Source organism: Stegodyphus dumicola, chromosome 4 (genome assembly GCF_044657685.1).
Source record: "Stegodyphus dumicola isolate Sdum_Otavi_A_Nest chromosome 4, ASM4465768v1".
Lineage (NCBI taxonomy): Eukaryota > Metazoa > Arthropoda > Arachnida > Araneae > Eresidae > Stegodyphus > Stegodyphus dumicola.
This window is the reverse complement of record NC_140771.1, coordinates 95842854-95864106: the sequence shown is the minus strand read 5'-3', so window position 1 is coordinate 95864106 and position 21253 is coordinate 95842854. Positions and strand designations below refer to the sequence as shown.

Sequence of the window (21253 nt, the reverse complement as noted above, 5' to 3'; positions counted from 1 at the left end):
TTACTGTACTTTCTTTACCATTACTAAATGAAGTCTTTTATATTCTCGGAAAAATAGTCTTAGCTTTTACAATTCTCTTACGATAGTTTCATTTCTATATTTTGTATTTATTTTGATTATTTGCTTTGTTGCAGTTACATGTTTAGAAACTCTTGAACATCGCAATGTTAATGTACTTGGTATTTCTTTTCCAGCTTTCTTACTAATATATATTCTTTCTGGAAAATTTATATGTGGCAAACTGTTCTCGAAGTATAACAAGGGAAAGCATGTCGCAGTCGGGGTTACCTTTATGTCATTTAATTTTATTTTATATAAAATAACTTGATTGTTTTCAAATGAACCTCAAATGAAGACTGCATCATTATACAAGGCATCCCAGAGCAAAGTCACGACTTGCTGTGAGTGCCTTCTATAACCAAGAATAAGCTAAAAGTGTTCTATGAACATAAAATGAATAATGCATACAAGTTATAAGATAACTGAAGATCAGCGAAAGGCTAAAGTTTAGCTCATATAATGATGAAACACCATAGAATACAGCAAACGAGTACCTGCGACAAACTCCGTCATCCTTAGATGCTCAAATCCTTTTTTTCACGAATATTAGTGGTAAACGTAGGAGGGTGTGAATGCAATACTCTGAACAAACATTCAACTATCTCTATATCCGCTTGTCACTGATGATTCACCGTTCGAACTTTTCTCGCTCCATATTTCTTAGGATAGGGTTTTTATTATCTTCGGACACGGAAGACATTTTACTTATCTTTGACTAAAAAAAAATTTGATGCGGAGACTACATGACTTCTTTGTACGGTCCAATAAATTATACACATATTTTGGTACATTTTGTTATTATATTTCCTGAAATTTCATTAGAGATATATTCCTTTTTCAATCAATTCAATCCTAATTTCACGGTAAGGTGAAAATGCACAAAAGCTCAAAGCATCTTCATTAAAAATTGTAAAATACAGAACATAAAACACCAAATGCAGTTAAAAAAATAATTTTTAGAATTAAAATAAAGGTTTCTAAAACAAAACAAATAATTCAGCCAAAAGACAGAAAAACCAAATTTTGGTGCATAAAACTGAAATTAACTTTGGGTGCCACTATGAAAAAAAACACAGAAGTTGGTGCAGCAACTGATTTAATTAACTCTTCTACTAAAGGTTTCAAATGTTAATCAATGGCAGCCTCCTAAATGTCTAACATCATATTTAATAACTCTATAATTATTGCATGCCCTATTAAGTAAAGGCACAGAAACGTTAACCGAAACATAAGAACAACAAAAGTTAACCACTTTTAAAGCAAAAAATGCACAATTACCAACGTATAAGAATTAAAAGACTGAGCTCACCAAACCGGGTAAGAGGATAAGTGTATATATATATGTTCGGTGAGGCTGATTGTGACAAAAAAGAAAAGGGCACAACTATATGTTATAACAATCCCATATGCAAAATTGCAGCGTTCTACGGTTACACATGTTTGAGCTACGAGAGACACATGCGTACGTTACGTACACACATCACGATACAAATTTCTTCCGAATCCATTTTAAATTAATTTGACAATTCATTTTGGAAAAATGAATCCTTTATTATTTTGAATTTTATTTATCTATACGTACAGATGTCACGCAAAAAAATCATTTAAATGGATTCGAGAGCCGCCAAAATGACTATTTGCTTTAAAACATGAAATTTTGAACGATTACAATACTTCCTTTACTTTCGAAAAGGAAATAAAAAAGTTAAATTCTCGTTCGACAAAAGTGTCTGTGAGTTTTTGTTTGACTGGAGCCCACTTTTTGCATTTAATTTTTTTCAATAGGTATAAAATGTTTCAAAACATAAGTATAGTTGCCAGAAGAATATATTAAAAGTTCAATTACACAATTTGTTTACACACGATTTTATTTTAAGTTTAAAAAAAACGATACATGAATATTTAGGGCATTTAGAATATTTTGTTTTGGCGATTTGAACGATATGTTGGTACCAACGGTTGCGAAAATAAATTTAGGGTAAGGACTTTTGTGAACACAGAGTACACGTATATGTGTAAGCCTTTAGAAATCATTTTTAGTTGGATTGTCGATGCAAAGTTATTTTGTGAGCAGCAGATATGTGAATATCAAAATCTCTAAAGAAATAAATCAATATAGGAAGGATAGTTTATACTTCCTTTTTCGATATTAGTTTATTTGCAATAAAAATTTTCCCAACGTTGCTCATAAAATTTAATAAAATCAGCAGATCGAAATGTAATTTGCGAAAAGAAATTAGGAAACTTGAAATGAGAGAAAAATAACATTGATATAATACTGCTGTTATTTTTTATTTTTCTTTAGAAAGAGATTTTATCGCTATATATAGGCTTCTCATTATTTCTGGGGCTTACAGAGAAATCCTTTTGCTCAAAATGTTGCTTCTGAAAAGCGTGCTTAACACGTTTTGTTAGTTCTGGATAACAGTAAATCTTGTTATCATGGAGAAATTTCTCAACATAATCTCTTGCTCCGAAGAATAAGTTGAGTGGGTTGTCTAAGTAAACTGAATACATAATGATACAGTTTGGATGAAGTTCATTTTGAAAAAAAAATAATATTTCGGTTCATATATTTTAATACTCTTTTTCATGTCATTAATATTTCTTGTAGTGCACATTCTTGTGTTTTCATTGAGGAATCTGGGAAATGTTTATCGAATGAATAAACTTCATTTATTTCATAACAGGCTATTACTGTTTTAGAATTTAATAATTTTTTATATTTATTAGAAAATCGTACAGACATAAAACGTATAATGTTTTCCTATAATATGGAATAGGAATACATAAGCAAATACAATTAATAGCAAACAGTTTCCGTCAAAGGCTTTCAACAAATTTGATTTTTTTATTTTCTAACATACTAAAATTATATATATATTAAATGGAATTCGGAAGTCTGATTTCAAGGCGTTTTGAAGCTTCTTCAGTTAAAAATTTAGCCATGAAGCTTCTTCAGTTAAAAACTTAGCTGGGGAAGATATGCTTAAGTTTTTACTAACTACCTAAACATAGTTTTACAGTGTAAATAGTTTTAAACACTAAGGGAGGTAAACCTAGAACTCAAATATATGGCTAAATGATACGATGCTATTTTATTATAGAAATTAGATGGACAAAAAGAAATTTCGGTTATGTGAAATTTGGGAAGAACATAAAATCTAGCATAGTTAGAATAGGCTCAATGAACGATTATTTAAACTGAATTGAAAATATGCGGCAAATTAATTGGCTTTTCTAAGATTAGAAGTAAAGTGATCTTAGGGATCGAGCAGTTTGAGTCCATACTTATCAGTTTCATAACTACGCCATGAATAAGTGTTTGTCCACAACAACATTCTGTCCATCCTCATCAACTTTGAAAATAATAACGCTTGGTATAGATTTAATTTCTTGCAAGAACTTCTTTTTCTTTTAGTTAAGATTTGAAACATAATCATGTATTAGTGGCTTCATTCTGTCATTTTCTGTCGAACCCTCTTCTTATTTATACTCTTATGATGCGATGTCTTTAAATTAGAGGCATCGAAGAGAACGAGCCGCAGAAGCTTGCATTTTTCAATAGACATCTCGGATTGAGAGATCGGAAATGCAGTTAGGTAAGCATCTGTTTTACCTCCATTCTGTATATCCAGTATATCTTCAAGAGCAACAATTATATTACTGAAGTGTTATCCCGTTGTTGTGCCATACCTTTGAAGCTACTGTCACGCAGCTGTAGGACAATGCAGGACTTCATGCTGCACTCGCGATGTTACGGATAATGAAAATATAGGACGTCAAATACTTGCCTTGGCGAAGGAGTTTATTAAACCTTTCAACGCTTGTTAATGGTTACAAAGGAAATGACATAAAACAACAGCCAGATAATGTGACAAATGAACTCTAGTACAGAACTGAAGTCTCATAGATCACAATTTACATAATTATCATACAAATTCTCTTCGAATTTATGTCTAAGCGCATAACAATTATTATGTTTGCTAGAGACAGATGCTCGTGATACTGATTGCTGCATGTTCTACACTTCAAAATTTCTAGAAATTTTGATTATTTTGCATTCTATTATTCTGCATTTATAAAGTAAACGTGCACGTACTAGTTGATTTCTTTCATATTACAGTAATTTTAATGTTCAGCAATGTATTTCAAACAAAATTTTAAGTAATCTCTCTCTTTAAATAATAATTTGTGGTTTGAATAAATCACGCTATTTTAAGGAAATCTTTTAGAATTATTTTTTTTTGTATTAAGCTATAACTAAATTCTCTTTTAAAGCTAATAGCATGAGAAACACAATTAAAATGATCTGACTTTCACCGTCACCTTCAGATAATAAATAACACATTTTACTGGCCTTAATCGCTGAAAACTAATCAATTGTGCTGTCAAAATCAGCTTTTCTGAGCTTTCATCGTTATATTATCCTTGGTTATCAAAGGATATTTTACTTTGATTATCGAATGAGTTATTACTGGAACCGGGTTTCGGATTTCATAAGTAATCTTTAAGGCCTTAATAGTTAAAGATATTTCAGAGATATTATCAAAAAGTATCCAAAATGAAGGTAAGAAAAATTCAGTAATTTAATGTGCTGTGAATTATTGTTTTGATTCACAATTCTTACATGCGTGATTTATGATATTATTTCTGTAATTTACTTTAACTTGCTTACAGTTAAAAATGACAAAATTTATGGATGTGTATGCTTTGATTTAATTTTATTGGATGTTATTATAATTTTAATATTATTATAATGGAGAATATCAATGGTTTTAAAACTCTAATCCGTGAAAGAGCGAAAGTCTATGCAATTCTTCTAGGAGTTTCGCAAGTCAAGTCAAAATGAAAATTGGTAAGAATTTATGAAAATTACACGAATAAAAGAAACGAAACCCATATAATAATTATTTAAATAACTTTTTATATGTATTGTTTTATTGTTGCCGAAAATAATATGATATAGATAGATGTATGAGTGAAATTATAATGAATTAGTTAAAGGTAGGACAAATTCTAAGTTTTCCTGACTCCTAGTCTTAAAAGTTTTTCAGACATCTCACGTCCTTCTTATAAAAGAATAAGCAGAAGAAAAAAGGAATTAAAACTTTGATTTAATTTAAAAATATTTTAAATAAGGCAAAATCTGAAATCAGTATTTAATGAAAAACAATTTTAAAAATACAGTTATTAAAGAAATGCATGCTGGCCTAAACAATATACTGGTTAGTGGCGCCGAATGCGATGTCTTTTGGTGAAGATTCGAATCCCAGAGAAGTCATATAGTTATTTGTAAATATATCCATATATCGTTTTGCGTGGGAGCACCTCAACAGCGTCGAACCGAAAGGCTTTTGCTGAAAGTTTGCTGGTAGAAAAGAAGAGGGTAGGAGACTGTTTGATTACACTCTCAGAATTACAGTCCCCTATTGAAATTAAGAAGAAAGTGAACATGAAAGCATTATGTATCTTTTAAAGTGCTAAAAGACTTAGCCAATCATAGGCACAAAAATTTGGTTTTTAGCCACGTTGAATTCGAAAACCTAATCTGGTTTATGCACAGATAAAGAAAATGAGTCAGAAAAGTAAACACAAATGGAAAAGCAAATGGTTATATATATTAAAAAGATAAAAGTGAAATTGAAATCTATAATTAAAACTATAATATATTGAGGCTCATTTTTACAGTATGATATGGTAAAAATATTTGACAAACGATATAAATTTTCTAAAATTTTCTTAAATAAAGAAGCGCGAAGATTATTACAAGAGTTAACAAAGATTACATTAAATATGAAAGGCAAAATTCTATTCAGGTTGAAAGGGGAAATTCTATCTAGGAAATAAAGAATGTGGCATTCAAGACTACCAGGAGGTATTAGTCATGTAAGTCTACTAAAAGTTTAACAATCATTTAATTTTTAGTACTAATAATTATTGCTTTCAATATGCAGAAAATTACTTAGCGAGAGTCACGAATACCACTTTTTAGGTTATATTATTAAAGAAGTCCAACAAACAGGCATATATTTCTATGGCGATCATTTTCAAAAGGCATAAACATTCAGAGGACAATTTCAGAAAGCTTAATTATATTAAAATGAGCATTGATTTAAGAGAAAATCTAATTCAGGTAATAATAAATGATTAAAAAATTCGGTACTTACGTATTATCGCAACCAGGTTGGCGCGATTTGTAAGTTTGAGTAAAAAAGTATGACTAGAAAGAAAATGTACATTTATTAATTACAGATAATTTTTAATACAGTTTTTTATATTATTTTGTTTTAAAATATAAAATAGAAATTTAACCCTTCCGATTTCGAATTTGAATAAATTGCAGAATTATTTTTTCGGCGGAAATCTTTTGGCTGTTGCTTTTAGCACTGATTGAAAACCGTCTTCGCCATTAACAGCTTGAGCTTGGCTCCATATAAATTTGATAAGGTATGAGTCAAGATGATGACGGGCTGTTCCTCTCTGTTTTTTGTTGCGTCTATTTCCGCAATAAGTCCTTCGCCGTCTATTTGCTTTCTTTCTTTTTCATCCATTTCAAGGGCTCATATCTCCCGCATGTAATTAATAATCCGCATGTAACGAAAAACTACGTATAACACGTAGGGTAGCTTTAGTGTAGAATTGGGTGCCCCTTCGATTGGCGACATTTTTAAAAAAAATTTGGCGATGAAACCTCACTTTCGGTTACCACGATAGTTTTAACTTTGTTTTAGCTTCCCGATTTTATTTAAATGAAAATAGATTGATGTGTACATGGACATATTTAAGGCAGTGCGCAATGCCTAGTTTGTGCAATTCTAGGATGTTTTTTTAAGTAAAAACAGATCGATGTGTACATGGACACAGATCTTATGACTTCTTATTTTGGTTTTGTGCAGCGGCCATCTTGAAATTGCGACTTCCTGGCGCCGATCTTGGCGTAAAAAAAGAGTCGCCAATAAACAAGGGACACCCAATTGTAAACTTTTACCCGTAGGGTTGCCGTAAGTAGGGTCGCCAAATTTGGCGATTTATGCGAATTTTGTCCTGGTTGCGTTAATATGTAAGTACCAAAAATTCTTTGATAACTCAGAATGAAGCGCATTCTGTCAGATTTCTAGATCAAAGCGCTAGTGTCACTTAGGACATTGTTGAATTTGGATTTTCGAACATCCTTCATGAAAAAGAAATACCTCAGTAAGTTGTTAGCATTCTGCTATACCTACATAGAGCATTCAACTCTAGACCACTACTCTTTGTCAATTCTACCAAACTGCGCAAAGGCACGAGATACGAATGGCATTACAAATAAATGCAAGAACGTATTTGTGCCCGTAAATAATTTTCTTTTGATTATTCATGTCATTCTGTCTGCCACCCCTTCCCATGGCTATGGTTGGCAGCTAAATCTTGTAAAATATTTTTTGATTCCCTTTTTCGCAATTAAAAAGATTAATTTGCACATACATTTCTGTCGCATTGTCGAAAGTTATCAATCTTTATTATTAAGGGTCAAACATATTTTTACATCAAGAAAAACTATATTATACCAAAGCCTAATTTGTCCTTTTAACGCAGTTTAATAGTCATATGTTTTTGAGTGTTGTAAAACAGAGGTGGGAAGTTTTATTTAACATTTACCTGAACATAACTGTTTAAACAAAACATTTAAAGGCAAAAAAATATGTTTCTCTTTCAGCCCCAAATAAAATTTACTACAGGAACAGGCCTTCAGAGCTCAATACAACAGTATAAAATGTGTGAATTGAAACAAGAAAAAGCGAAATAAATGGCGTGTCACGCAAAATCTAATGCGCTGCCATCGCAAAACTGTATCTTTATGAAAAAAGAAATGGTCACGAATTCGCATCAGTTCCAATAATTCCTTGAATCCGGCTTGTTTTAATCCAATAGCATAAGATCGCGTGCGAATTCTTTGTCTATCTTGAATACATTGTCATGGTTACGACGAACATGAATTCCACAACAACGTGCTCTCGTGATGACAACAACGGGTGGCGGGAAAAAAAGCCAGAATTGATCATTTCATTTGCTCGAACGTTTAGCACTTAGACAATCTGCTATAAGAAACTCGTTAACGCTCTTATACATTAAATTTTAATACCGAACCAATTAAAAAACGGCTGTTTTCTTAAAGCTGCTTGCGGAAAACAAGATTGTTTTGTCATTGCGTTGAAGGATTAACATTCATTTATTTACCTTTCATTGAAAGCCGTAATTTTTTCTACTGAGAATTTTGTTTTGGACTTCTTGAAAGAAAGATTGCATTTAATTGACTTGAGATTATACAAAGTTTTGCCCTTTTATGAACTGTGGAAGATTTTCAAGAAAAGTGAGAATTAAGTACATTTTCCAAGAAAGTTTATATTTGACTAAAATTTATTTTCTATAATTTGTAGAACAGATTAAAATAAACGAGTTGCAAACAGACTTTAAATGATCTATCTAGCCATTAATTAAGATAAAGGCATATAATATAACAAATATATTACGTGTAAAGACTGATAGCCGTTAGACACTTCGCAACGAATATTCAGAGTTTCATTAAAAACTGTGCTGAAAAATTACAGTTTTATTCCTATTCTAATAAGTAAAAAAATGTCTTGCTGACGGAAGAAATTTTAACACGAAAAAGTGAAAACGTTATTTGCCTAGATAACTCGAACTTAAATATCTAATACCATTGGCAAGATTAATAGCATTCTTTATGCTTGTTGTAAACTGAATTTTTAAAACAAAATTGGTAAGGAGAAGAAACATTTTTCATAAAACGAGTATAAAACATTTTCAAAAAATGGCTTCGATAGCTACGGTGGAGCCTCCGGGCGAAGGTTCGCCTAAAATGGGGAATTCGGGAGCAGCTTTTAGTATGGACAACAGAGACCCCAATACCCTCAATGAATACCTGCAGGTGAGTTTATTTTATATTCTGTGAAAAATTGTGAGAGCCGATAAAAAGTATGTTTGCTTTACATAATAACCTGTGTTATGCAAAGATTTATAAAGCACCTACATATTTTTAAAAAATACTTTATAGTGTCCTTCTCTCGCAAAAGATGCGCCGGAAGATGTGCGAATTTGTGTACAGCATAAAATTATTCCCCGGCATATATATTATATTAACAGTACATATAATATATATGGCGAATGCTGCACTGAAAATTACAGTAAAATCTGTAATTTTCAGTGCAACATTTAAATGCAAAAATTGTTTAAACTGCTTCCATAATTAACCATAGCTTACATTATTTTATTTTTTATCGTATATTTCTAGAAATTTATTGTTTGTAAAATTAGGCTTGATAAGCATACATCATTGTACAATATGTATGTTTATTAAAATATGTATTATCTTACACTGAAGAATGTCTAGTACCTTTAATTACCAGTGGAAGTCTGCACATTTTTTATCTTCCAACTAATTTTGCAGAACCAATTTAGAGTCCAAGATTTAAAATATATATGTCACAGTTCTTTGCGTTATTTAAAACAATATAAAAAACAATGCTGTTATTACAAACTTGTACAGAGGAAAGGAAATTAATGGATTACGAAGAATTTAAGATAAAATACGGAAATTATATTGCTCAAAAATCATTTTGTTTTTGCGCAATAAATTTGGTATGGCATTGTGAAAGAAAAAAACGCGAGGATATAGTTTTAGATTAAAAAGAAATGAATAAACAGTAAGAGGAGCCTTTATTTAAACTCTAGTTCTTAAATGTGTAATCAGTAATAAAAGGTGTCCAAAATTATAATCTAAAGTTATATTTACAAAAACATTGCTCTCCACTCTTCTAAATTTATTAACTTACTGAGTTTGTATTAGATATAATATAAGAGAATCAAAAGTACAATTTATTACTTTTATTTTTTCTAGTACAAATCAATAAATATAAATCAGATATATTTTCCGATACCAATGTCAGTCCTGTAACGTAAATTAAATTAGATAAAAAATCTGATCGTATTTGCATATATTAATATTCATATATATTCTAATATAACAGAGGTGAAACTATTGCTATTAATACTAAAATTAATAGCTTATATTATGATACAAATGTGATAATTACTGTGATTGAGCTGCGAAATGTTACCATGATTATACTGCGATATGCTTTATAATTATTCTTTCTTGATTTAGCGCTTTATTCTTCTAAATTTCTTTAAAGCCCCTTTTAAAAGCAATTTCTCTAACTTTTTATTTTCTTTTTATAAAATGTTATACTCTCATTGAAATATATATTTGTTGTATTTATTTTTGTGTATTTTTATGCTTTTGCGAATTACTTTTTCAACTAAGTTTAGGTTAATTTACAGAGTCCACTAACTTTTCAAATTTCTACTTCATTATTTGCCTGTTTTAATTTTAATTATTTAATTTACACACATACAAACACACACACACATATCTATATATATAATTAACATTTCTACCTATTAATTAATATAACGGAGGAACAGTACATATAAGGGAAAACAGTACTCAGTTGTATCAAAAAAGGTGAAAAACAATATACATGTGGTTAAAATTTCAACGGAAAACTATCATTATATTTGCGTATACTAGTCGATTTTGAAAAGCAAAATAAAAAGGAAAATGCAGTTTGTTTACTTATTCAACAGAATATTCAGCAATATTAAGTTTATTTAATATAATTTCAGTGGTAATTCAGTGGTAATACAATATCTGCAACTGCAAAAACATGCTCGTCTTTCATTAAGGTATTAAAGTTTATGATACGTTAGGGATGACGTCAGCGTCTTGAAAAGTGAAATATTGATAATGAGAAAGGTGTATAATATTCTGATGTTAATTAGAACTGTGTGATAACTTTGTTTGTTAAACTAATGACATATTGTTTATGTTTGTTCAAAATAATGTTTCTGGTTAATAGAAAAGGTATGGATTATTTTACAACTAAGAAAAATATTGATAGTTTCATTTTAAAATTAAAACTTCAACACAAAATTTAACTTTAAATTTTCAGGTCTTATTTATCTTCTTAGGTTTATTTGTGGGTTTCATATTTTATATTAGTTATTTAAATAAATGACTACTTTTATTTACTGTAGGAAGTGCAAATACAGGCCGATAAAATCACTAAAAATTTAAGTACGTGATATAAGCGGTTTCAAATTCCCTTAACTTGAAATCTTTGCATGGTACAGTGGAACCTTCGTTAACGGACTTTTCATTTTAGAAGACACATTAATGGACATTAATGGACAGATCACATTAATAGACATTAATGGACAGATCTTGAAACCTGGGCGCTTGAAGTAGACAACTAATATATTCTCATTTAGAGGATGCTTTTTTAATATTGGGCAGAAATTTTGTACCAATCTCCCGTAAAGAGATGTGCAATTCTATCATGGGAAAAACTTTGATATATACTAATGACTGCGTCAAACATGAACTGCACATTTATATCTTGATTATATTCATCTTTCTTGGAGAAATTGCTTCTTCTATGCTTGAAAAAGTTTGAAATCTATAAATGCATTTATTTCGCAAATCGAAACGCTTTTGTTTGATTCTGAAAGCACTACATAAATATGCTGTTATTTTAAATTCAATATCTTAAATTAGGCCCCACATGATGCAGCTGGGAAAAAATACCCAAGAATTGCAATTCCATATTGCATTATTCATTAAAATTCACTGTAGTTGCTGTTTATTCTTCATCCGTCGGCTTAAAATAGCTTTGGTTCATTGCCAGATGCTGGAAAAAGAAAGCTAACATGCTAAGATCTGTTTGAGAGTTAGAAACATAAATATTTTTGTCATTACGCTATCACGTATTCTTGTCACGTATAGCTTCAAAACGCATCAAGTCGAACAGGTGAATTTACGGCACAGCCACTAGTGTTGTGTTTTTATTTTATTTGCTAAGGAAATTGTGTAGAACGATTTATAAGGAACAAATATTTCTTTTTAGTTAAAAGGAAAGAAGTCAGGAAACGAATATTTCTTTTTTAGCTAAAAAGAACTGGGATTCAAGTTTAATGCTTGATAGTAGAGGCCGCAATAGATTCTAATATGAACCAGTAATAAATTTTGCCTTGAAAATTGAACTACAGAAAGAGGAAAATGCTGCGGGCATTACGCTAACTGAAAAAAAAACCTGTCTCAATTACCAACACGTTTGAGCTTAGTAAGTTTTGCTTTTCAAAATAAAAAAAAAGGACTGCTGCGAAACGTGTTCTAAATATGTTTATTAAAATTTAACGTAACAAAAAGGTATAATTTATTATTTCTATCTTCGCAAAATAATTGGGTTCTAGTTTTATATTTTAAATACAATTCTATAGCTTGTTATTGAAACTAAAAATAAAACAGGATTTTATTTTGTTTCATGAAAACAATTACTCTTTCAATTTCCTTAAAATTTTCTAGAAACGACAACTTAAAATCTTTCAAGGAAGAATAAGAATTTCAGTGGAGTATTCTTATTCAGATTTTTTTTCATTTAGTTAATGGTAACTATTTTCGAATTAATAAGGCACGTTTCCTTAATAATTAGTGGATTCTAATGCATGCGCTATTTTCCTTTGCTTTGAAAAAATTTTGGATCACATTTCATTTTGTCTTTCTAAAGTCAAAGCTCTAAATTAGGCATATAATGAAAGAGAATAATTAACTTATAAGGGACATTTTTCCTACTTTAGGATTCATGAGAAAATGGGAGAGAAATACTTCTTAAAGAAATTACTCTCATGGATTTCTATTTCTAGTTTTTCTTATTAAAATATTAAGACTTTTAATGTAGAATAATTTACTTGCCTAATTTTCTCATTAAAGTTATTTGAATACAAAAAATACTTAATATATAAAATATTTTTTTTATACTTAAAGATTTTGTCTTCATTTCTTCAAACTTTTGTATTCCTTTGTACTGTATTATCGAATTAAGGAGGCACACCATGCTCATTTGCTATGGAACAAATAAGTTTTTTTAGCATTTAAATATTTTAATGCATTATGAAAGTGAAATAAAATATGAGTGAAAAGGATCGAAAATATATAAAATGGTGAATAATTTAAAAATAATTCCCATATTACACATACACTAATCAAGCACTTCATGTTTTAAGTACTACAGCTATTGCAGATACAATGCTTAAATATAAGTGAGCTATGGAAATAAGCATGTTTTATATTTCATTAATTCATTAAAAAAGAAAGTTCTGTAAAATTTGCATCTTGTGTAGAGCAGTATAAAAATGTTAAACTGCTAATTAATCAGTACCAGAAATTCTCAATCGCTTAATTCTTGATTAGATGTAAAAGACTAGTCACAGAATAAAGCACATTGCATATATTAATATTATATATCTGCTTGAGGGTAATTCTTTTACGGTGTAATAATAAGCATTTGAGCATGTTAAATTATTAAGTATGATTATTACGATTATCTTGAGAAAATTAACGTTGTGAAGTTTAACCGCAAACAAATAAAGAAGTTCTGTGAAATAATCAGCACTAATAAGCAAAACGTTAAATTTCAGAGGAAACACACAAATGAAAAATTGAAAGTTAGGCAAATAAGCAACCTTGGCGCAAATTTTGAACAAAGTTCAATCGATTTTGGGGGCAGGGGAGCAAATTTCGTGAGAGCAAAAATGTTTCTACAAAGAATACGATAGAAATACGATTAGAAATTGCTTATATGTCCCAAGAGCTAATTAGTTAATTATTAAACTGAGTGAGGAAATTAAGTCTCCGAGAGCACGTGACTTTGACAAACTATCAAGTGAAAGTCTGAGAATGGTCCAGAAAGTGAGGTAAAGGAGAGGAGACCATTGTGTGCTGTACTGCAAGGATGCCAATCAGATAGAAAGTGACGAGAGATAATAAGCGTACCCATACCTAAAACAAAATACAGTATAAAAGATGTAAAATAAATATAAACTATACGAAATACAGGCAAAGTAAATAAGCTATAGATTTTTGCAGCTCAATTTTTGCAGACAAATATATAACCAGCCAGAAAAGTTACTTTGAAGTTGAAAGTTATTAATACTTGTATAATGTTATGTTTTCAAACATCATTTAGTATTATTTATTTATTCCCCCCACAAATAGGTAAATAAATAATCTTGCATTGCATACAGGGGCGAACATTTACCGCTTTGCCACAGGTGAAAAAATATGTAGGCACGGCTCTGGCAATATCACAGATTCCAGGTAACCGTTTGAAACGATTATTAGTGTTACTGAGTGTTTGGATAGTTTTGGCGCGAGCAACGGCAGTAGAAATGCAACGTCGAAGTGTTGTACTGTACGGCATCTTTGATGGAAACAAGCTGTTACCTTACACAATATTTAGTATTAAAACTCTGCCGAAAGAAAAACAAATACTGCTTTAACTACTGGGCACTGAATATTGTCGAATTCAGTATCAAGGCGTAGATGACAGAAGCACTCATATTAACTGAAATGGGCATGATTCGGTGAAGAGCACTTTTATTCAGATAATCCATGTTGGTTGTTGATAGCTTAAACGTCATCTGAGCAAATATGTGAAAGAAGTGATGAATGAGGAGAAAAATGACATGATTTTGATACCAAGAGTGATGAGTGAAATGTGGCATCCACTTCATGCGTTTATCAAACGTCCTTTTAAGGCACATCTATGACTTCTTCTACTACAGGAAGTGCATATTGAGTAGCTAAGAAAGCACCCATTTGCGAACCCTGTATGCAAATGGATTAAGTCTGCATGAAAACTAATATTAAAAATGTGATGTGTACACCACATGACTTCCTTGCACGGAATATTAAATTATACGCATTTTTTCTTGTATTTCATTTAAAATTATTGGATTGAGTTAAACCTACATCGTCGACAGCGCACAAACCACAATAGAATAAATGCACTTTTTAAAATTTATTTTTTACCATAGCGACACTCTGGCGCTAGATTCACTTAACATTTCGTCCATATTATAAATATATCTATGTCTTATCACTTAGTAAGAGGCAATCGGCCATTAACGGCCTTTACCAATATATTATACTTTTAAATGCGTGAAGAATCGAGTTGTGGCTCGATTGTTGTTGTGGCCAATAATATGGAGGTACTTGTGCACATGCTGCGCTAGAATTCAGAGATTACTAGCGACGGAGGCTCCTGCGCCGCCGTCTATATAACAACCATATAATAACTTATGACTTACTTTTTTCTGGTCATCAACTACTAAAGAGGTTTCGCCAGCAGATCGCATTAAAGTACACTAGGCAAAGATATTTCCAAATAAATGGTACTAGAGAAGTACCAACACCCGTGGGCGAAGAAAATTCAGCTGCGTGAGCAGGCATATCTTAATACTTACGAAAGTAGGCGTTCATCATTAAAATTGTGCAGTGATAAGCAATGGCATTAAATTGAAGCATGCAGGCAGGTGCAGTGAGTTATATGGCAAATGCAGATGGTGAAAGCAATATAGCTAGTAAGAGTGCAGGAAGCAGTAGTGAGACATCATGAAAATGGCGCGAAGACAGTTCGAAGCTGTGAATGGCATAAAAGTTCAAAGTTCTTCAGAGGTATACAGTAGCTAGATAGGCCGTAAATAGTTCAAGCGTTCGTAAAATCATACGATAAAATAAAAATTCATACAAAATAATTAAAAAAGGAAATAGTAACATAAAAATCTTGAATAAAAAAAAGGTTCTTAATTAACATAAGTATAAGATGTAACACAAATAATAGGATAGAGTCCAATTTCTCTATCGGAGAAAATTAAGCAAAATTCATGACCTGTGGTCGGTACGAAAAACATTCAGAGTTCAAGAAAATTTTAAAATTAAAATTTACAAGTTACCACCATGACGAATTGTAATGAATTGTCCTTGGGCGTTTGACAGTGTATTCAATGGTTGGATCATAATCCAACATTTGTTTAATTGCGTTATACTGACTATGCTTCATCTTCTCGAAGAAGTTGTGAGCTGTCATGAGTATAAATTTATGCACAGATGGAATATCCAGGTCATTATGAATTATAGAGTTTCTCACGCACCAAGGTGCATTCACAATGCTACGTAGAATTTTATTTTGAAGTATATCCAGTTTTTTGCGTTCAGTTTTATTAGCGATTGCCCAGGCCGACACTGTATATAGCATAATCGGTCGAATTAGAGATATGTAAAGTATTTTCTTTATTTTTAGACTGAGCTTAGATTTTTTGCCGATAATAGGACAAATTGCCATTTGCTTTGTTTAAGATGTAAGAAATATGATCTTTGAAAACGAGAGACTTATCTATGTAATCACCTAAATATTTATAGGAACTAGTTACAGGGATTAGAGTTCTATCTTAGTAGATATCAGTGTTGACTCTTAGTCTTGTTTTGTATCTCTGATAGAGCACAATACAACATTTAGAGGCGTTGAGCTTAGTTTGCCAAAACTTGCACCAGTGATTGATCATGTTGAGATGCATTTGTAAATTACTTAGAGCGAGCTGGGGATTTCTGGATTCAGTCAGTACTACAGCGTCGTCATTTGAGTATTTTCGTGTTGAATGGGTGCGGAAAATCATTGATATAAACATTATAGAGCCGGGGGGAAAAACGGACCCTTGCGGAACCCCGCTATGAATTGTATTTCTGACAGATAAGGCGTCACCGCAGCGAACTTGAAAAGTCTTGTTTCTCAGATGGGAACTAATGAGCTTTACGAAACTGTTTGGAAACATAAAATTATTCAATTTATGCAGGAGGCCTTCATGCCCCACTCTATTAAAGGCCTTTTCGAAGTCGAGGTAGCATGCAGCCCCCCTCGTGTTTTCTTATATTATAACTCAGAATGCATATAAATTTATATCATTTGAAGAATTATCTAACTGTTGCCACATGCTCTATTCAAATACTATAATAAATCTAAAACGATGTATAAAAGAAATTAAGGAAAAAAGCAAAAAAAAAAAAAAACTGTTTTTCACAGACGATTCAGTATTTCTCATTCAATTAATTCAGTTTTCACTTCCCGACAAGGCCAAAATGCATAAAAACTCAAAATATCTATATTAAAAATTACGTAGTAAATCTGAAACACATATTCCCTTGAAAAATTTCCAGAAAGGATTAAGCATGATTTAATTCGCAATAATAAAAGGCTATTCGCAATAATAGGCTACTCGTTTTCGAGTTATGCGAAATACGTAAGTACATTACGTACGTACGCACAGACGCCACGAAACATTCTCTTCAGAATTCATTTTAAATCAGCTATAATTTTTTTTGAGGGAAAAGAGTCCTTTATTCTGTCCTTACTTGCAGATGCCACGCAAAAACATCATTAAATTGCATTGGATAGCAGTCAAAATCGATATTTTCGTTGAAATATTATACACGAAAATTTTCGCGATTACAATACTTCCTTTTTATTTCGTACAAGGAAGCAAAAATGAAGCCTAAACATTTCAAAACATGACAGGCGGGTAAGAAGAAGACGCATATTTGCATATGAGCTAGAGCATTCTAGGTAATCTGTTGGCATATGAGAATGAAGACTCAAGTGACTGTGGTAGTGAAATTTCAAATGAAGAAAATAGCGGTCAGCTTCAACTGAAGGCATTGATTCCGAAATTTCTATGGATAATTAATGATAATAAATTGCCCTAAAATTTATTCGTTGCTTCGAGTATAAGCCATACTCTTATTTTGGTGAGTACAGAAAAAACAATTAGGCTTGTACTCGTGTAATTCTATACCAAAAGATTTAAGATACATCCGTTAAAACAATATTCCTCACTTCCATTGAATTCAAGAAGATATATGCAATCATACAGCGAATTTCCTTACCTAATACTAACAATACTCCACATTAATGCAAACATATAAATGTTAATAAATATTATAGAAATACGCTATTTAATGAACTGAATGTGTTTATGGTAGATTTGCTGCTGTTGCGACTTATCTCACTTGTCTGACAGTAACATCAGAACAAGCCCACGAAATTCATTGTGGCCAGGAGTGCAAGATTGCGCCTGTCGTTGGCAAAAGCCTTGAGCTCCATACAGGTGTCAGTACGACATTGCTCAGTTCCGCCTCCAATTTTGATGGCGAACACTCCGGGGAGGGACAAGACCGAGAATCTTCCCCACCTCTTCCCCAATCACCAACCTCTCGAAAGGACTTTCGGCTCGCCGCATATTTAAAGCGCCCCCATGCAGCACAGACACTATATATTTACAAACATACATGCCTTCTCCAGAATTCAAACTCAGGCCCTTTGGTACTGCAGTTACCGTCGCTAACCACTATTCCGAGTGGGGGTAAGGAAAGTCTGCACATTTAAAAAGAATTTCAGCAAAAAATTTAGATGTGATCATTATTATAAATGGTCCGGTGGCGCAGTGGCTAGCACAACACGCAGCAGCAGCACAGGTCCGGGGTTCGATTCCCGGGCTGGGCAAGGTCGACTCAGCCTTTCATCCCTTGATTGCCATCACTTGGGTCGATAAAATGAGTACCAAATTCGCTTCCGGATTAAACACTGGGGGTCCTGCTACAAATTGACCACTTGTTCAGGGCATATGCTTATGCACCCCAGGGCTCACGATCAAGAAAGCAGATTTCGGGCACTGCAGGACTTGGCCCTGGCCCATTAGGGCTGTTACGCCATTGAGTTTAATTTAGTTTCATTATTATAAATATTATTGGAATAATTCATATTTTCTTTTGAAATACCTTTTAAAAGCTTGTCTTGTAATTTTTTTATTTATGCAAGTTTATAATAGTTTTAATTGCATAATAAGGGCCGAATATAAGACATTTTTTCCAGAAATATTACATTCACATTTTTATTCTGATCCTTGTCATTATTTCTCGAAACATAAATTCTAGTTGACTAGTCACTGACCCTCAGTGCAAGCAAGCAAAGTTCAGTATCCTCACATTTTATATTCTTTACATTACTCAAGAAAATGGCTCCACCTTGAACTTGAACATACACTTAACGAAATACATATTTAGTAATATGCAAAGTACTTATTGAGTGTATTTTAGGCTAATCTTGATAACAGTGACTTCTAGGAAAAGTCATCGACATTTCACCCAAAAGAAAGGTTCAGTGACGCCTCTGCGGTAACCATGGTGACATTCAGCAACAGTTTATCCAAAGTGTGCTTCGGCAATTAACCTTCTAACCATGAAAGATTTACGATGCTACCTTGTAATTTGCGCTCGAGTTTTATCTATTTTGCAGTGCACTTAACTCTACTTTCTAAGAAATTTCCTTCCAGGATTTTATGAGAAAATAATTTGTTGCCACCACATCAAGACAAGCTCAGACATTATATATTTCATACATTAAATAAAAATATATTTATATTAAAAATAAGAAAAACGATTCGTTTATCCTATTTTGTTTTCATCGAATTTATCTTATTTGCAGTTACAGTATTAGGCTGTATCACTTATTTTTCTTTATTTCTAAACTTTATAACACGTAGGAAAATTAATTTCCCGCCAATTTCATTTTCATACGAAGTACAACAATAAATTAACAAGAACGGATTTGTAAGCTGTTAATTTTGACGCGAACCCGAACAGGCAAAACAGAATTAGCACACAACAGTATGCATGTTTACGAACCTGCCTGAACTAACCGTTCCGGGATCAGCTGCGTAGTATGTATGGGGAACATTGTGCATCACCGGCATGTGTATAGAAGTGGACTCGTTGTTTCAAAGACAGTGGAGAAATCTTTTAGCTTCGTGGTTTCGCAAACAAAGAATTACTTTCAACGGATCAGACTTGTTAATGCAATCTTTTATCGGGAAGTTTTGTAACGTTTAAAATTCTCTGACTGGCGCAATATGTCCAACAAATTAAAGCAATATATTAAAACTACATAAATCCAGGTATAAAGTACCAGGGGCATTTTGACTTTTAAGAAAATATTTCTTTCTCTTGATATGTTTTAGAGATTTGGGCTTTCTTAGAGAAACGCGTGCTGGTCAAACGGTAAAGATGCCGAATTGAGCAAGGCCAGATTTAGCCACGAGAGTTTGGATCTTAAGACAGGATAACTCGCCATTCATTCAGCATTCTGAGTATCTAAATATTTTGTGGGAAAATCTTCAGTGTCTACCTTACAATTCTCAGCTCCCACCATGTGACATTTTTATTTACACCAAGTTGAAATTTTGCAAGAAAACGGCTTCGATTTTGCGATCTTGTATACGTTATAGAAGCGATACCTGTTTTGAACAACAAAACTTTGGATACTTTTCCCATCTCCTTGCACCTAGAGAACACTGAAGCAAACAAGGTGACTTTTGACTGATTTTTAGTTAGCCTTTAATAAAGTTGTTCTATCAGAAATTTCTCCTTACGTAGATGCCGCATTTCGTGCATTCTGCTTAGCAAAAATACAAGAGATGCTTCTACAGTTTCATCTAAGTTACAACTTTCAAATGCCTTGCTTCAATCACCATTAATGATTATTGGATATTTAACTCCAGTTATTGAAGTAAATAGGAGATAAGTTAAGTGAGATAGTAAAATTGAGATAAGTTTGTGATAATTATGTTAATATACTAACAGATTAATTTTGAGCTGTCCTTTTATTATTCTTGGCTTCCATCCCCAAAATATGTTACTATAATTCTATCACAATAATTCAAAAGTTCTATGCAGCCCACAGTAGCACAAAAATAAGTCAAGTCCTGCAGTTCAACGCTACATCTTGTATTGAGCCTAAATGAGATTAGCTTTTGATTGAGGAAGTAATATTATCTTTTGCAGATTTCTTCTGCACCATGAACTCAAAAACTTTGCTGAATGAGTTGGATGACAGGCTATTTTAAGCGTCTAGTTCAAGTGTTATTTGAAACTGTAAAATGCTAGCTGTTCTAGGTAGTCGTTGAATCTTTTCAGCAAAACTGAAATTACAGCTGAAGTATTAAGGAGTCCCGAAAAAGATGAGGTCCGGTATTTTGCTTCGCACGTAACCGAAAGTTCTGCTATTCATGCAACATTTATCTTAGCAGAGCTAGTAAAATTGGCATTGCTACTAGCTATTGAATGTATTCCTCCCTTCCGCAAGAAAGAGCAATATTTGAAGGAAAACCTGAACCCTAAGGAAGACATCTCGCTTGTTGGAATAAAACTTCTTCGTGAAGAATAATATTTATCGACTCTACTAGC

At 32.1% G+C, this 21253-nt stretch overlaps 2 protein-coding genes across 3 annotated transcripts in view; one reads left to right on the top strand and one right to left on the bottom strand.

Annotated features, from left to right (window-relative positions):
- LOC146997612 (uncharacterized) overlaps nt 1-21253 on the bottom strand; it is a 522595-nt gene that overhangs the window by 28469 nt on the left and 472873 nt on the right. The gene's annotated exons all lie outside the window — the stretch shown is intronic.
- Nucleotides 8098-21253, top strand: part of LOC118182486 (caveolin-3-like) — a 279463-nt gene continuing 266307 nt past the window's right edge. The window contains exon 1 of the mRNA XM_085815235.1: nt 8098-8992. Coding sequence (XP_085671361.1) covers nt 8876-8992 — 117 coding nt within the window. The 5' untranslated portion in view covers nt 8098-8875. The remainder of the gene's footprint in view (nt 8993-21253) is intronic.